This window comes from Myxine glutinosa, chromosome 10, assembly GCF_964187855.1.
Source record: "Myxine glutinosa chromosome 10, kmMyxGlut1.1, whole genome shotgun sequence".
Classification (NCBI taxonomy): domain Eukaryota; kingdom Metazoa; phylum Chordata; class Myxini; order Myxiniformes; family Myxinidae; genus Myxine; species Myxine glutinosa.
This window is the reverse complement of record NC_136270.1, coordinates 120107934-120127215: the sequence shown is the minus strand read 5'-3', so window position 1 is coordinate 120127215 and position 19282 is coordinate 120107934. Positions and strand designations below refer to the sequence as shown.

General features: G+C 43.4%; 1 protein-coding gene across 2 annotated transcripts in view; it reads right to left on the bottom strand.

Moving 5' to 3' along the window:
* The window catches only part of LOC137433820 (uncharacterized), a 75108-nt gene that overhangs the window by 42025 nt on the left and 13801 nt on the right, over positions 1-19282 (bottom strand). For both annotated transcript variants that reach the window (XM_068126199.2, XM_068126200.2), the window contains exon 3: positions 3228-3330. In XM_068126199.2, coding sequence (XP_067982300.1) covers positions 3228-3330 — 103 coding nt within the window. The remainder of the gene's footprint in view (positions 1-3227; positions 3331-19282) is intronic.

The window sequence follows — 19282 nt, the reverse complement described above, 5'->3', positions numbered from 1 at the left end:
AGTTGAAGAAGAAGAAGAGGAAGAAGAAGTGGAAGGAGAAGTGGAAGAGGAAGAAGAAGAAGAGAGGAAGAAGTGGAAGAAGTGGAAGAAGTGGAAGAAGTAGAGGAAGAAGTGGCAGAAGAAGAAGAAGAAGAAGAGGAAGAAGGCCACCTTGGAAGCAGGATTTAAGCAGCAGTCTCTTTGTCCTTGGACAATGAATACCTATCTTTACAACTTAAATGTAAGTACCATACTTTACTAGTAAGACTGCTATAAACATTAATATTATTTTAAATACAACTACATTTCCAAACAACGTGTGAATGCCAATATGGAGAGAGAGAGAGAGCCCTTGCTTTTCATGAGCTAATGAAGTGGCAGATCAGAAGCAAAGTAGACATCATGACAGTAAATTCGGGCTTTAGAAAAAGCAAGTACTAGTATTATCTTACCAGGGTATTAATTAATTATTATCATTATTGTGTCATTTTATATAATATCCTCTTACCTTCACTGCTCCGTCTGTACCTTGAATTTGAAAAGAATGCAGTTACATTAGATTCTTAACACCGTACCGCCTCGGCTGAAAGTGCACAATCCTCGCCTCTTCTCATATCAACCCCCCCCCCCCGCCCCCCAACTCTTCAATCATAGATTGTTCTCTGCAGCACGTGATACCTCTTCCCCACTGAGGTTGAGGAGTTTCTCATCAATCTTGACACCACCTCTATAACTGGATCTGATGGTGTCAGCTCTATAATCCTCAAGAACTGTGCTTCGGTCTTTCGTGTTCTCTTTAGTTATTTCTCTCCATCTCTCTTTTTCTTTCTTTTTTGTCTCTTTCTCTTTCTCTTTCTCTCTCTCTCATTACAAGTCTGATCCACTCAACTTCAGACTAGTCTGCTCGTCATGGGGGAGAAAGCTAAGTGATGGGATATATCATTACTGCAGACCTCAGGCATTCGTATATTTTCAACAACTGGGTTCCATCCCGGATATTCTACAATGGACGAGTTGTTTCTTCTCATTCAACAATGGATGGATGCCCAAAAAAAACAAATGAAAGATCAGGGCCATTTCTTGAGTGTTCAATACTTCCTGGCACACAGCCTTAGTTTCAAAGCAATCTTCTAATGGTATTCAGAGGCCTCTCCATGAAAGGAATGGTTATCCGAAATTATGTGAGTGGAAGCAACAGATTTATCCTGATAGCATTGTCACATGATCTCTTTCTTGAGGCTGGTTTCCCACATGGTAGCTTTTTAGGACTGGCGTAATTATTGGTCGACGTCAATGATATCTCCACTTTCTTGGAAAATCCGAGCTGTATCTTTTGCCATACAGATACCACAATTGTGCATCTATCTATTCAAATGTGGAAGAAACACAAGTTGCTGGTTAGTTACCTGGAACTTGTCCTTCAACTTATAGTACAGTAGACATTGACATGAAAATAGCCTAACCCGGACATTTTCGATAATAACCGTTTTTTTGGTGCTAAATGCTTCAAATGATTGTCCTGTATCCACAGGAAAAAAATCTCAAATTCGCACATGGGGAACCCTGTTTTTTAGTTCACCTGGAACGAAGTTCAGGGGAGCATATGCGATGGCGCGTCGTCCGTCCATCAGTCCGTCCGTCCATCAGTCCGTCCGTAAACACTTGAAACTTCTCCTCCGAAACCGCTGATGGGAATGCGACCAAATTTGGCACAAATTATATTTGGTGTGCTGTGACTAAAATTTGTTCACAGCATTAAAAAAATTCGTGTCTAAGAGGGTCTACCGGGGGTCAAAGTGGATCCAGGTTTGACCCCCCAAAATAGGAATTTGCTTTTTCCTCTAAAACTACACACACTATTTAGATGAAACTTGACCACAACCTTCATCACCCGTGTTGTACCAAAGTTTGTTCACGGCATTTAAAAAAAAAAAAAATTTGGGCCCCGCAGGGTCTTCCGGGGGTTTCCCTCCAAAATAGGTATTTGCTTTCTTCTAAGAAACTGCACATACAATACTGATGAAACTCGATCACAACGTTCCGTTCATCAGCCGTGATGCACCAACGTTTGTTTCCGCCATTTAAAAAAAATCGGGGTCTAAGGCGGTTTATGGGGGGAGGGTTTGCCCCCCCCTCCCCTCCGCACCCTCCCCAAAGTGGGTATTTGCTCTTTTCTCTGAAACTACATACACAATTTCAATGAAACTTCACCACAACCTTAATCCCCCGTGATGTACCGATGTTTGTTCAATGCATTGGAAAAATTGGGATCTAAGGATGTGTACTGGGTGGGGTTTCCCCCCCAAATAGGTATTTTTTGTTTGTTTGCTTAAAGTCTTATGATTATGTTCGTATGATTCTACATGCTGCCATGTCTTCGAGAAACCATTGAAATTGGTTTAAAATACCTTTAGTCATGTAGTATAGTGTTTATTCCACCAGGTGAGCACCAGGGGTATTGCCCCTATTTTTATTATGTCAAAGCTGCAAATAATGTTACAAATTTTTTATTACAAAACTGTAAATAATGTGTTTTCCAGGTTTAGATAATAACTTTCTGATAAATATAAAATAATAATATAAATGAGTGTTACTCATTACTGGAACATATTTATTTTGAAAATGTAATTATTTTATTAAAAATATGCAAAATGTTATCTAAATATTGTACGTAGCATGGTTTGTTGTGTAAGCACATTGCGACTTACACATTGTGTAAGCATACCACACTAGTATAAAAATACAGACGATTATGTAAACACTGCCCAACCTTGACAGCAATGGTAATCTCATTCTCATGTGGAAAGTCCAACACTTGCTTTTTGGCACATTTTGCAGTCTTTTTGCAAACTTATCATTTCACTCTACAATAACACGTTTTACAATACACGATGGACTCTGTTGGATCGCAAAATGAGCAACAAACCTTTTGCTTCAACGCTATTTTAGAAAACGTTCTGGTGCCAGTTGCTGGACAGGCACGGTGGGGGTGTGAATGACAGGAAATGAGTTGGCTTCATGTGAATGTCACATTAGCGCGCAAAAAACCCCAATATAAAACAAAAAAAAATTCTCTCAAATAATTTAATACAATCTTCACAGAATGATGTGCAGCTTTTTTGGAACAAAATACGCCGTTTGCATTGAGGGTTTGTTGGCCTGGGTTTCGATATATCGCAGGAAACTTCAGTGTTAACATGTATTTGCTTCACTGTAATTAAAATACAAACGATTTGCATATTCCTTACCTGTTAAACAACGGAGCTGATTTTTCAGATGCCTGTTTTCAGATCGAAGATCAAAAATGATACAAATGAGTTCCTCCTTGGATTTGTTTTGCAGGGAACCATCCTGCAATGCAAAGTACATTAGCAGAGATTGAATGATGCACTGATACAACACAGTATGCAGTATAATGATTGTTTGTAAGAGATATGCGAGCAGCATTCAGGTTTCAGAGGCAGCATTTAAATGCCGATGCCAGGTTGCGTTGAGAGCTTTAAAGAGTTTAACTACAAATTGTGGTCTGGTACCACCTATTGGCCATATGAAGTATGAGGAGTATGAAAGGATGGTGCAGACGTAGTGCACTTACCATTGAGCTGTCTAGTCTGGGTTCGATTGATCCCTGAACTATAAACCTCGAAGGCAGGGCCTTGCATCATAAATTGCTTTCATCCGCCGGATGTACGTTAAGAGCCTGGTGTTGGCTTAGTGGTTAGGGTGCCGGCTTGGGATCCTAGGATCCTGAGTTTGAATCCTGGTCGATCGCTGAATTAACACCAGGGGGGTTGACTCGGCCTGTCATCCTTCCGAGGTCGGCAAATTGAGTACCAGTTCGCTGGTAATTCCCTGTGTGTTGCAAAAGGCGACTAACAGTGTTGGCGGCAGGAAGGGCATCCGGCCATAAAACATTGCTTCAAAAAGGGGACCACGGTGCTCGAAAAAGGCCAAACCCTGCTCTGCGGGGAAAAATGGCCTCTAAAGGTGGTCTGTCTCTGTCTGTCTGTCTGTCTCTCTGTCTGTCTCTCTGTCTCTCTCTCTCTCTCTCTCTCTCTCTCTCTCTCTCTCTCTCTCTCTCTCTCTCTCTCTCTCTCTCTCTCTCTCTCTCTCTCTCTCTCTCTCTCTCTCTCTCTCTCTCTCTCTCTCTCGACGGATGTACGGCTTTCTCCTGTCTAGTCGCATTCTAAAATAAATAGCCCCCAGTGGGCTGACAGTCATCTTGAGGTTGTAGTTCAGACCTCTGCTGATTTTGGGGGATCCCCCTGATCCAAAATCGAAAAATCGAAGCACGAGCGATTGTGTGGGATAATGTCCTGTATTCATGTGTCAAGTTTCAGGGCAATCAGCCAGGTGGTAAGGGAGTAACAAAAATAGCAAAACGTTAACGGATGGACAACTAGACGGACGGACAGACATCACGACCCATTTTATAAGTTAATCTCTTCGAGAATCGAGCATATCACTCAATGGTGAAGAATCATGAAAAGTTGTAGTATCTGGGTCTGGATCTTCACCGAAATCTAATTAATTCGTCCTTATCAAACAACAAACCTGTCCACCAAATTTCCTCTAACTCCCTCCACAACTTTTTAAGATACCCTGCTCACAGATAAACAGACAGACAGAAAAACAGATGGGAAAACATAACCTCCACCCACCTTTGGTGATGGAGATAATAATGGATGAAATCCCACGGCAGTTAGCATGCCTCAATCAATGTCCTGGTGATTTCATCTATTGAATCCATTGAATGTTTCGTTTTTTTGTCGTTACAGGAGCTAGGCTCATGAAAAAAGAAGGTACAGGTAGTGGACCAAAAAAAGAAATAGAAACACCAAAGTAACGTCACTTATTACGGCGCTGGGCCACCACGTGCGGCCAGTACATCCTGTGTGCACCGTGGCATAGAGTCCACCAGCGTCTGGAATTCTGCAGGAGGGATATGGCATCATTCTTCCATGAGAAAGTCAATCAACTCACACCTGTTCGATGGAGGTGGAAAACGCCATCTCAAATGTCAGGTGTCGTTCCAGAATATACCTTAAATGTTTGATTGAAGTTCAGGTCTGGTGACTGAGATGGCCATGGCACATGGAAAACATCAGTGTCATGCTCATCAGAGTATTGGGTGACAACACGTGCTCTGTTAATAGGGGCGTTGGGAGGGGGCCAGTGGGATGGGGGTTCCCCTTGCAGGCATGATAGCTGTAACTAATCGGCAGCCAGGCTTGTGCAGCATTTTTATACATGACCCTAAGCATGCTGGGATGTTATTCGCTTAATTAACACACGGGCCACTGTGGAAGCCGTTACTTGGTGTCCCTCATTTACCCAGGTGTTTCCATTTTTTGTCCACCACCTGTATCTGTGTGACAAATATCAAGAGAATTAATGAACTGGAAAGGGAGAAGGGGAGGAAACATAAACTAGCAAGTATAATGGTTGGGTTAAAAAGGTTAATGGGTGGAACACTGCTTGCTTGAATCCCTGGAGGGAAGAGGGAGACAGATCATCCTCTGGAAGTTGGTTCCATAGAATGGAGAAGCAAGGAATATAAGAGTCAAGGTGTGCAGCCAGCCTGGATTTTGGAGGCTTAACCAGGAGAGGGACACTGGAAGAACACGTGGATCTTGCTTACATTGCACGAGCAAAGAACCAGCCCGTAGGATAAGGATGGGATAATTCCCTGAGAACTGAGGATGGGATAATTCCCCCAGAATTGGCATATTTTAGTTATTGGCAAAAACAGTGAACGAATATAACCACCAGCTTTCAACTCATTTTGTCCAGTGGGTTCAGGACTCAGGAGTGCATACAATTGAAACTGGAATTGAAACTCCAGGGAACCTGAACTCAACTGGTCTATATCAATATGGTTAGAATATGCATAATAGAACCACAAATTATATAGTTTATATGTGCTAAAGAGGTACAGTAACGTTGAAGGTATCTCATGTTTAAACAGGAAACTAGAAAAAATTGAGTTTTAAGTGAGGCATGAAAAGTAAAACTACAATTACTTTTCTCAGATTTCAGACTTGAATTTATTTAGAAAGACTTGGTCAAACAATATACATGTATGGTATTGAATCAAGATATGTTGAATATTTCAATAGATGTGTTCAACAGGGTTTAAGTATTCATTCATCAAATCCCCACCTCCTCACACACACACACACATATAGTCTAGGACCTGACTAACATATGTATGCAAATAATTTAGGAGAGGATAACTCAACTGCTATAGGCTAATATCACCCCCAGGAACAACCTGGGATGTGTGCCAAAATCTCTATCCGGGGCGAAAAGCCCAAAAATGACCATGCCCTTTTTCATAGGAAGTGCTATTTCCGACATAGCTCTATCTTCTATACCGTTGGAGCTACAGATTTTCTGAGGTGCTTAAAATGTTCAGAATAGCCATGTTTAGGTCATATATTTCCAAATGGGTTTTCTACGAGAAAATGACTAAAAAGCCCGAAAATACAGCCATTTTTAACACGATTTCATACTAATATTAAGCATATTCATGATATACAAAGGCCACTATGAGCCTCCATACATTTTATGATTTTGAGCTCCCTGATTGGCTGATAGTTTCAGTCTATAATTATACCACAGTGAGGTTTGTCAGTGTGAGTCATGTAAAATGGTCGTGACTCAAATCGTGAGCTCCGGTCTAAAGAGCTCACGGGCGAAGAATTGAACACCACAAAGGAGTGCGCTGACACCATCCAAGCAGCCTTTCAAGTCTACCTTAAGGAAAGGGCATCGCTGTCTCAGTCATTTGATTACTGGAACACATACGTTTCCGACCTGTTCCCAATACTCAGGAATCTCACCAATTCTCTGCGCTCTGGAGACTGGATTCTCTACCTCAGTGCTGTGGAGAGGGCAACTTCACTGTTCTTCTTTTTTGGGAGAACAAACTACTGTCGATGGACACCATTATTCCTGCAGGACTGCTATCAACTGAAGGAAAAGTTCCCACTCCTGTACGACTCCTACATGAACGGTGGATTTGTCGTGAACACGACCAAGAAAGGTAGTGGAGTGCCCTTTGACCAGGCGCTAGAGCAGTGCTACAACCGGCCTGCCAAAGTAAGTGGTGGGATAATTGGGGTCGCCAGGAAGAAGGAGGCAGTAGCTCTGTGGGGAATCATCAAGCATAAAAAGACCAGTACGTTGACCTCCTGAAGATGAAGGATGATGTCGAAGGAGAACTCTCACTTCACCACGACTTCAACCCAAGTACTGCAACTAAGATAGTTGGGATGGTGCAAGACATAGAGGATTACTCCTGAAGGTATGTAGTCCTCTACAAGACCAGGTAGCGCTGAAGAATATTCTCACTGGAGAAATTGTGAACAACGTAATCGTAGACAAGTTGTTGTGCTGTATCAAGGAGGGCAGCGCTGCTTGTGCTAAATTTATCGATGATCGACTCAGAAATAGGTCGATATCGATACACTCAACTATTAGCAAAATCACGTTTACATCCCCTAAGACCACCTTAAATTTGGCTCCCAAAGCAGACATCAAAGATGAGACAATCAAAGCTCTCATGTTTATTGAGTATGGGCGTCAGTCACCGGGGGTTCACTGTTGAGGAGCTACTCCAGCATGAGATCACCAACTCTGCGTTTTTCTTGGTTGACAAAGATGGTTACTTGAGGAAGAGTGCCAAATCACAACTTGGGACTGAGCTGCTGAAGTTGTGCCCACTAATAGATAGTTGTGCCCACTAATAAAAAGGGCCAGAAACCTCCCCACAAACCCATGCCATAGTTATCGACTTCATGGCCATGGTGAGAAAAGTCCCCTTAAAGAAGCTTGATCCATCCGTCAAGACATTCCATGACTTTGCTATTGCCTTGACATCTATGGTCACCAAAGCTGGGCACAGTTGTGATGAGATCCACATCGTTTTCGACGCTTACAGAGAGGACAGCATCAAGAAAGGAGAGAGGGGGAGAAGAGGAAAGTCAACAGAAATGGTGGTCCTTGATGTGATATCACCGAACCAAAATGTTCCACTGGTATTAGAGAACTTTTGGTCGTCTTCCATCAGCAAAACTGCTTTCCAGGCATTCTATGTTGAGTGGCTCACCACCAATTATCAAGGCACCAAACCGCTATACCTTGGTATATCACCACAGTCATGGTTGGTGTCAGCTGGGTGTGCTTCTCCATTCCCTCGGCTCAACTGCACACACGAGGAAGCTGATGACAGGATGATGTTTCATGTGCAGGACATTCTAAGTCACCGGTCAGGACCTACATCCTTGACGCTGTCATCAGGTGACACAGATGTCTTTGTGTGCCTGTTATACCACATCACAGTCAATTGGAGAGATATTGGCCTCCAAGAGCTCTGGCTCGTCCGCAACTCAGGAGTGAAAAGATCAATATTACCGCTCCATGATATCTGCACAGCGCTGGGAGACGAGCTCACAAAGTGTCTCCCAGCACTCCATGCGCTGACTGGGTGCGATACAACCAGCAAGATATCAACTAAACTTGCAGCCCTGAACGCTGTCCGCAAACTAGGAAATTCCTCTCTGATCCTGAATTTCGACTGCCCACAGCTAACAGAAAGCACAACAGAGATGGCGGAGACATTCTTGGTCAAGTGTCTCAAACCATCAACAGACCTGGAGATATTTGACGACCTGCGTGTCGCTGCATTTGATAGCAATGCCCTCAAGATGGACTTTGAGAGAACCGCTTGCACGTCAACTAATGCAAGAAAACATATCCAAAGAGGCTATTACCAACAGCAACTGTGGGTCCAAGCCCCATTTAGAGACGCCACCTTGATTATGAATGCCGAGTCTTATGGTTTTGTAAGAAGGGGCAGTTTATTAGTCCCTGAGATTGTGATTTCAAAACCCGAAGGCCTGCCAGATCCCTGTAGGTGTGGCAAGTGTGCTTGTAAGAATGGGTGTCCATGCAGGGTAGCTGATTTCAAGTGTTGCAAGTACTGCAAATGCAAAGGAGGTGATTGTTGTAAAAACCCTATCACTGAATGAACACTGCTCATCATCCTCATAACTGGACTCTGTTGTGTTACTCTTCATGTTCCTGTTCCCGACCCTGGTTTATGTGACACATAAACAGTACTATTGTGGTGTTCAAAGTTGTATTGTTGGCTGTTGGGCAAATTCCCTGCTGATCTTTGAAACATTAAGCTCTCTCGGTACTGCTGCCTACTAAAGTAATAAGTTTTTTGTTTTTTTTTTCATTTTAAGTTAACATTCCATTGATAATTATAGTATGATTGAAAATACAATTTCTTTACAATAATCAAATGCTCGCTTTCTTTACTACTAGGGCATGCCCGTACTATATATAAGCTAGGACGTGCCCGTACGTGGGTGCCCGTTCCTTGCCAAAAAAAAAAAAAAAAAAAAAATTTGTGTAGGGGTGTGTGTGTGTGTAAACATCCTAGGGCGTGCCCGTAGGTGGGTGCAAAAAAACATGCGTGCAAACAACAACAACAAAAAAAAACTTTGAAACCACGTGGCAGTAACGACCACAGAACCCCCCCCCCCCCCCCCTCTATTTACATGAATGGTTTGGTCCATTCGCAACGACCACAGAACCCCCCCCTCTATTTACATGCAATGGTTTGGTCCAAAGCGAACGGCTTGCGCCTTGCAGTGTTTGGTAAAGAAATCGCCATAGCTCGGTAAGTACTTGTCCGATTAATATGAAACCTTGAAAAGGCACATCCTCGGGTCCCCCAAATATACCTGGCAAGTTTAAAGTATATCGGACCCGTGGTTGTCGAGAAACAGCGGTCACAGACACACATACACACATACACACATACACACATACACACATACACACAGAGATTAATGGAATTATAGATAGATGATATGGCAATTCCAGTATGTAGGTAGTTGTATGGTAATAAGTTGACCTAACGCTTTTTAGTCATTTTCTCGTAGAAAACCCATTTGGAAATATATGACCTCCTAAACATGGCCATTCTGAACATTTTAAGCACCTCAGAAAATCTGTAGCTCCAACGGTATAGAAGATAGAGCTATGTCGGAAATAGCACTTCCTATGAAAAAGGGCGTGGTCATTTTTAAAAGGGCGTGGTCATTTTCGGGCTTTTCGCCCCGGATAGAGATTTTGGCACACATCCCAGGTTGTTCCTGGGGGTGATATTAGCCTATAACAGTTGAGTTATCCTCTCCTAAATTATTTGCATACATATGTTAGTCAGGTCCTGGACTAATAGTCATTATTCATTGAATTGGACTCCAGTGACATTACAACTTAGTCATTTTCTCTTGAATTATTCATACATTCTCACACTGTCAATAGTTTGAAAGACTAGTACATAGACAGGAAAAACAGTTGCTTAGTTGTGGAGTGGACAAATGCTAGATGCTCTTTTACTGTGTTCCTAGCTGATTGTTCTAGTAAACAGCTTTCAAACATGCGATTTGGATATCTTTAAGTGGTAAAAGGCACAAGTTTCATCAAATTTGATCAGTAATTGTGACTTTTAGAGCTTGGACGTCGTCCAAACTGATGTTTATGGGTCAAGTCATGTTATAGGTCACGACGAAGTCATTTTTCGGACATCGTCAAAACCCGTAATATATGTGTTGAGGTTTGTTACATAATGTCTACACACCAAGTTTCAGCCTTCTAGCTACATTAGGAAGTACCAGATTGACAACAATTGATTTTTCAATATGGCCGCCCTGCCACGTCCATTTTTGGAAGTGCAAACGCCCAAATGCAATCCCAATAAGTGGTTTATGTCTTAAGGATGCTGCATAACAAGTTTCATCAAATTTCATCAATATTTGTGACTTTTAGAGCATAGAGGTCGAATTGTTTACAGACAACAAACAGACTGACAGACAGACAGACGACAGACGGACAACGGATGACGGACACTGGGTGTCGACAAAAACTCAGCTGGACATAGTCCAGTTGAGTTAACAAATACACAAACAGTATCAAAATAAAATATGCAATTTGCTGTCTGTCTGTATGTCTGACCACGATACATTCGTTATTTACTTCTGCAATCTCAACTAATCTTGAAAAGAGAACGAAAGGTCACACGACGGATGTTATAGCAACTTAATTTGCTCCCCTTCCAAAGGGTATTCTCTGCCTTCACCAAACTCTATGACTCTGAATTAAGGTGTATGATGATGGTGTGAGTCGTCACTTTCGCCGAATTTCTTCCCTTCGTTAGCACGCTCGCCAAGCATCCTCTGCCTAGAGTCCCTGTATATAGAGAGTTGTGTCAACTCAAATTTGGACGCCATTTTGTGTCTAAGTGTGTCGGATTAGATATACATGTACATTCGCAATATGGGGTGATATATTCTAAACCTGCTAAAAAAATATTTTACTACACATATTTAGTCTTATTATTACATACAGGTGATATTTGTTTTGTCAAAAACTCAGCTATTGCCGTGAAAAAGAGCTGTGTGGTGATATTAAAAGTGGTATGGCAATGCATATTACAAGCCAACACTGCATATAAGAGCTAACATTATAAGTAACTAACTATAAGACTATAACTATAACTATACTATAACTATAACTATAAGAACTAACATTATAAGAATTTTTATTCTAACACAACACAGTTTAATTTTAATGAGCTGTCATGTACTAGTACTTCCACAACAGAAAATCACATGGACAATCTTCCGGAAGATGGCCAGACAAATCGCTAGCTCTATCGACCACATGTATATTGATATCAAACAGGGATAACAGCTTTTGAAAGTTGAGCCAGTTTTAAATGTGGGTACACAAATACACCTGTTTTACTGCATTAATCACCTAGAAATATTGTATGTTTTCGGAACGATAGCTGTCACCAGGTTAAATATATAGGGATTGTCCAATGTGCAAAATCTTCCATCACTACAATTTGGCCATAAATCCCGGGGTGGGAAATATTTGAGCAAATATGCCACAAGACGCATGAGCACTGTACAAAGCAAACAATAACTCGTCAAATTTTGGACGTATGGATGGCTGCACAACCCGCAAAAAAATTGAGCAGGTCCCCCCCTAAAATTGCTTTTATGATTGCCGATTAGGCTAAAGATTTTAAACCAAAAAAATAACTTGCCTCGGAATAGGTTTTGAATGGACGGACAGACATCTGAAAACAAAACGGACCATAGGTTTCCCACCCCTATAAAATCAAAATTAATTCCCTCTGAAAAAGTACAGTGACATTGCCCGCAGACTACCCAACCGCAGACCAGGCAATGTCACTGTACCGGGACATTTCATCAATCAATGACAATATGCGGTCCGCTAGGACTACCCGAAAAAAATTGAGCAGGGTTCTTCCCACGGAAATGCATTTTTGGTCAGCTCCTTGAAGATTATAAACAAACACAAATCACTTCCCTTTAAAAGGGTTTTCAACAGACAGACAACCAAAAAAAAACCGAGCAGATAGAATTGCTTTTGAACATCGATCATCAAGCGGCGTGGGCCTACCTGGCAGAGTCTCGAGGAGTCGATCGCTTTCCAGCTCTTTCGTCTGACTTTCGCTTCCCAAATTTGTCTTCTGACTTTATCACTTGGAAATCTATACATCTTATATTTCCCAGATTGGTTTGAACAACCAAAAGCAGAACAACCAGTCATTTTGTTTGGCAATAAACAACATTCCCGTACCAAGCTGACGTTCACGCACGGTGAAGTTAGACACAAAATGGCGCCACGAAATCACGTGACCAGAAATCTCGGGTCAGCACATGGCGCAACTCTCTTTATACAGGGACTCTACCTCTGCCTATCCCCGAAATCACTCCTCCCTTGCCGCAGGACTACAAATGGGTGGTGAGCAGTTGCCAATGAAGAGAAAAACCTGCACACACAAGCGAGTAAAGTGATAGAGGTGTGTGCTATCCCTCTCCCACTCTCTATTCCTGAGCATCGTTGACTGCAGGTGCAGTAAATGCAAGGTGAAGTCTGATGCACTTGGGCGCAGCAGACTGTCCAGGTGGTTGGTATAATGACAGCTGCCCTCGATTCCCAAAGTGGACACAGCTGTCTGCAGATGCTGTGCAATGATGCCTAAATTGTGCCACAACTGACTTTCATGTGCACATCTATCCAAGATGTTGCGCTGCTCAGGCTGACCTACAGGTGTGGTTTGATATCCGATTGCTCTTCTCATAGACTTAGCCGCTAAAAAGGCTTCCCCCACAAGGCAGTGGGGATCCGTTACCCTGGACAAGGGGCCCATACCAGGTACTGTCCACCTGAGCCAGCGAAGCCCAGGACTCACATAGGGCAGAGACATCACTCCCTGAGGTAGCTGAAAACAGCTACCCTTCTACGTATGGAAGATCATTATTGAGATAAGCCTCAACGGGCTCCAGGCACACCTCGACCGGATCTCGCATCTCTCCGACCACTTCTGGCTTATAGATGGAACACCCCGAGATGGACCGGCAATAAACTGTCCAGGGAACGACAGGGGCAAGGAATCACGAACCACAAACTCACTGCTCCACTAGATATGCGTGAATCCCCAGGCTCTGGAACGTGCGCTCGACCTTTATAGGCCAGCGACGCCCCTCCCCATGACGTAACCTCACCTTGTCCACTCTGCACTGATTGGCGATTTGGCTGTCAATCAAGCTGCGCCTCTCTTAAACCACACAAATCTTCTGCGACCATGGCCCGAGCGTGCCTTTTACGCCGGACCCATGCCAAACCTTATGACCCATAAAAATAACATCGGGATAAAACATGAAAAAGGTTCCAGGTAAAGAGGACAGCTGCTTTCTCTACAAATAATGACACATTTTCTAATACGATCATTTTACCTCAAGCTTCGTCATGTGAAAAAGTAAGTGCACCCCATGTAAAGTTTTGACTTTTTCAACATATTTCAACATACAGCTATTTGATCTTCATTTCAACAATATTGATAGATAAAGGTGATATAATATAACAAATATCATGAAACATTTACATTTTGTAGTCCATTGTATAATTTAAATAAACATAAATGCAAATTTCGCATGTGGAAAAAGTAAGTACACCCCTACATTTATCACTACTTCAAATACCTAAAATTAGAATCAGGTGCACCAGCTCAGGTGCAAATGATTATAACATCGTTAGAGAGGATCTTGGAGGAACCTGTCTTATTTAAACCTCAGACATTCAGTTTGGTTTGCTCTTTGTTGTTGGTGTGCGGCATCACCATGCCTAGATCAAAAGAGCTCTCTGAGGCCTTCAGAAAGAAGGTTATAGATGCCTACGAGTCTGGGAATGGATTTTAAAAGATCTCCAAACAATTTTAAATCAATCATTCGACTGTCCGGAAAATCATCTACAGGTGGAGAAGATGCCAAACAACTGCCAACTTGTTCAGGCCAGGCCGCCCCAGCAAGTTTAGCCCGAGAGAAGACCGCAAGATGCTGAAAGAAGTCTCGAAGAACCCCAGAATGTCATCACGGGACCTACAGGTAGCTCTTGCCCCTGTTGATGTCAAAGTGCACGAGTCTATCATTAGAAAGAGGCTGCACAAATTTGATCTACATGGGAGGTGTGCCAGGAGGAAACCTTTGCTGTCCAGAAAGAACATCAGGGCAAGACTAAAGTTTGCCAATGAACATCTAGGCAAGGACCAGCACTTCTGGAACAATGGGCTCTGGACAGATGAGTCAAACGTAGAGCTATTTGGCCACAGTACCAGAAGACATGTTTGGCGAAAACCAAAGACTGCATTTGACAACAAGAACCTGATACCAACTGTAAAGCATGGTGGTGGAAATATTATGGTTTGGCGGCATCAGGGCCTGGGCAGCTCACAATCATAGAATCCACTATGAATTCTTCATTGTACCAGAGGGTGCTTGAGGATAATGTGAGGCCATCTGTCGGAAAGTTGAAGCTCAACCGAAGGTGGACTTTGCAACATGACAATGACGCTAAAAATACCAGTAAATCCACCAAGGAATGGCTGAAATTAAGAAAGAAATGGAGGGTTCTGGAATGGCCAAGTCAAAGAAAATGAATGAATGAATGATCGTTTTAAGGCCATTTTTCCCCACCAGAGCAGGGGTTAGCCTTGCGGGCCCCATGACAATCATGGTTCCCTGTTTGAGGCAATGTTTTTATGGCCGGGTGCCCTTCCTGACGCCAACCCTTGGTCACGCCCTTACGATGCGCAGGGATACAGTGTACCTATTCTAAATCGGGGTACACACCATGATCATTCATCCCAGCAAGCTGGTACTCAATTTGCCGACCTCGGAAGGATGACAGGCTGAGTCAACCCCCCTGGCGTTAATTCAGCAATCGACCGGGATTCGAACCCAGGATCCTAGGATACCAAGCCGGCACCCTAACCGCTAAGCCAACACCAGCCAAGTCAAAGCCCGGATCTAAATCCCATCGAGATGTTGTGGGGGGATTTGAAACGAGCTGTGCTTGCAAGAAACCCCTCAAACATCGCACAGCTGAAAGAATTCTGCATAGAGGAGTGGGCAAAAATTTCTCCCAGTCGATGTCAGAGACTGGTAGACAGTTATAGGAAACACCAACTTGAGGTTGTTTCTGCCAAAGGGGGCAATACCACCTATTAGAGCCAAGGGTGTACTTACTTTTTCCACATGCGAAATTTGCATTTATATTTATTTAAATTATACAATGGACTACAAAATGTAAATGTTTCATGATATTTGTTATATTATATCACCTTTATCTATCAATATTGGTGAAATGAAGATCAAATAGCTGTATGTTGAAATATGTTGAAAAAGTCAAAACTTTACATGGGGTGTACTTACTTTTTCACGTGACTGTATGTTAAACATGCACCATGGACGTAATTATTATGCGATGCAATCCTAATCCTGAAAAGGTATTCCCACAACAATATTAATAATAAATAGCGATACCCATGGGAAAATCCACATTAAAATCATAAATTAAAGGGAAAAGTAAGTGCACAAAACGTCACAAAAAGTACAACAAACAACACAACATGCATTTTAAAGGCCATTTTCCCTGCTAGAGCGGGGGTTAGCCTTGCGGTCCCCATGACAATCTTCTCCATTTTGCCCTATTTTCTGCATCTCTCCTTGTTAACCCCCTTGCCCACATTTCTTCTTTCCACCATCTTTAGCCAAGTCTTTCTGGGTCTTCCCCATCCTCTACTTCCTTCGACATTCATTTCCATCACTCTTCTCAACCAGTCACTTTCATCCTTCCTCAACACATGACCAAACCATCTCAGCCTGTTCCTCTTCACAGCATCAATCACAGGCTCTATTCCCATCATCTTTCGCAATTCATCATTTGTCTTCCTCTCTCTCAACGATACTCCGCACATCCATCGAACCATTCGCATTTCCACCCTTTCCAACCTTCGTTGCTGCTCTACGTTCATTACCCATGTCTCGCTCCCAGAAATCATAACACTTCTCACACATGCAGCATACACCTTTCCCTTCAGCTTCAACAACACTCCCCTCCTCATCAGCACGCCACTCAGTTCCCGAAACTTCTTCCATGCACATCTCACTCTAGCAACCGTTGCGGAGTCTGATCCACCTTCTCCATTCAGCATGTCTCCGAGGTAGCAAAATGTTTTCACACCTTCCAGCTTCACGCCATCTCCAAGATCCAACTCAACATTTCCTCCATCTGCAGCTCCCTCTGTGCACACCTTACATTTAAATGTAGCTGCCACACTGGTTAATGACCCTCTCAGACCACTAGATTCTTGATGAAACCACTCAGCGCACATTGTACATTGAATGGAGTTCACTCCGACACCCTTCCTACACACAGCACAGGGCCACTTCCCAGTTCTTTCCACCACACCACATGCTTTACCACTTGCCATCACCTTCGTCTTTCCGATATTCACCTTCAGACCTTTTGTCTCCATACATTCCTTCCACTTGTTCATCTTTTCCTTCAGTCCATCCATACTTTCCACAATCAACACCAGATCATCTGCATACACCTCCCACGGTAAATCCTCCTTTACGTTCTGAGCCAGCACCTCCATCACAGCTACAAATAGTAGTGGACTTAGTACGGACCCCTGATGCACTCCCACCTTCACCTCAAACTCACCACTGTTCCCGTCCTTCGTCCTTCCAGCTGTGGCCGCTCTTTTGTACATTGCCATCACTACTCTGATCAACCATTCCTCCACTCCTAACTTCTTCAATGCCCATGTCAATACTTTGCGTGGAACCCTATTGAATGCTTTCTCCAGATCAACAAACCCAAGAAACAACTTCTTCCTCTTCTCCATGCACTTCTCCTGCAACTGCCTCACAATGAAAAGCGCGTCTGTCGTTCCTCTTCCTGGCATAAATCCAAACTGCGTTTCGTCAATCTTCACTTTTTTCCTTATCCTCCTCTCCAACACCCTTTCCAATACCTTCATTCCATGCTCCAATAACTTTATCGCTCGGTACGAGCCACACTCCAGAGGGTCACCTTTCCCCTCGTATAGAGGGACGAGGGTACTCAGTTCCCAATCCACTGGAATGCGGCCTTCTTTCACCACCAGATTACAGATATCTGTCATTCTCTTCACACCCCAACTTCCTGCTGCCTTCAACATATCTCCCACAACTTCCGTCGGCCCTCCCGCTTTTCTCCTCTTCATTGCTTTTATCGCTTCCTCAACTTCCTTCTCAGTTATCTTCTCTGCCGGTACTTAAACTGGGTTACTCTCTATGTTGTCATCCCATTCATTCTCTGTATTCAACAGCATTTCCATATATCTTTTCCATTTCCTTTAATTCCATCTGGGTCCACAACGATTTGTCCCACTTCATCCTTCAAGCAACTCACCCCCATCACATCACACCTCTCTTTCGCTATCTGCTTTGCAATCCTGAATACTGCTCTCTGACCCTCTTCCAAATCCAAGCGTTCTCCGAACATTTTCCTACATGCCTCCTACGCCTTTGCTACCTCTTTCTTTGCAGCCTTCTTGGCTGCCTTATAACTTTCATGCTCTGCTGTTTCTGCTCCCGTACCCTTCGCCTTCTGCCACTCCTGGAACTTCTTCCTCTTCTTGACAATCCTTTTTCCAACTTCGTAATCCCACCACCATGTTTCCAAGTGCCTCGGTGGTCCTTTTTGTCCATCCACATACCTCACCAACGGCTCCCAACAGACTAGCTTTCATTGACATCCAACCACGTTCAAGCTCAACCACATCATCCTCTACCCTACTCAGCCTCTCTTTTAATGCCTCCCTTACTGTCACCTCTTTCAACCTCCACACCTTCATTCTCGATTGGTACTTCACCCGCCGAGCTCTCCTCGCACCTGTCACCCTTATGTCGCAGACAATCAAGTGGTGCTGTGAAACAGACTCCTCCCCCGGGATCACCTTTGTGTCCCGGAGGTGCCCCCTATCTCGCCTACGCACCATCAGGTAGTCAACGGTTGTCGTCGACCCACCTGACGTGTATGTAACAAGCTTATTATCCCCTTTCTGGAACTGAGTATTACAAATCAACAAATCAGCTCCATCAGCAAACTCCAAAATCCTTTCACCTTCTCCATTTCTCACACCATATCCATAACCCCCATGAACTCCCTCAAAACCGTCCATACTCCTTCCCACATGTCCATTTAGGTCTCCTCCTACCACAACAACTTCCTCATCTTTCACGTTTTCCATGAGCTTCTCTATCGCACACCAGAACTTGTCCTTCTCTTCATCGCTCCGACCAACCTGCGGAGCATATCCCGAGATGACGTTCACCAAGAGCTTTCCAATCATCATTTTCACCATCATCAACCTATCACTCACTCTAGTCACACTCACCACACTGTCTACAAACTCCTCAGAAAACAGGACACCAACACCATTCACACCCTCCAGGCACCCTTGCCACATAAACTTGTATTTCTGTCCCTGCCTACGCTTCACCATTCTCACACCACTTCCCTTCCATCTCGTCTCTTGCACACAACATATGTCCACTCTTCTTCTGACCAATACTTCCACCACTTCTCCTGATCTCCCTGTCATTGTCCCTACATTCTATGTCCCAAACCTCAGAAACCGATCTCCACTTCGGGCTGTACCCTGCCCATATGTAGTTGTAATTGTCATGGTTCTCTTTTTGAGGCAATGTTTTTATGGCCGGATGCCCTTCCTGACGCCAACCCTCTTAGTCGTCTCTTACGACACGCAGGGATACGGTGTACCTATTTTAATCCAGGGTACACACTGGGAAACGTTTAAAACATGGAAATTCTGGGTGGGGGGTGGGGGGTGGGA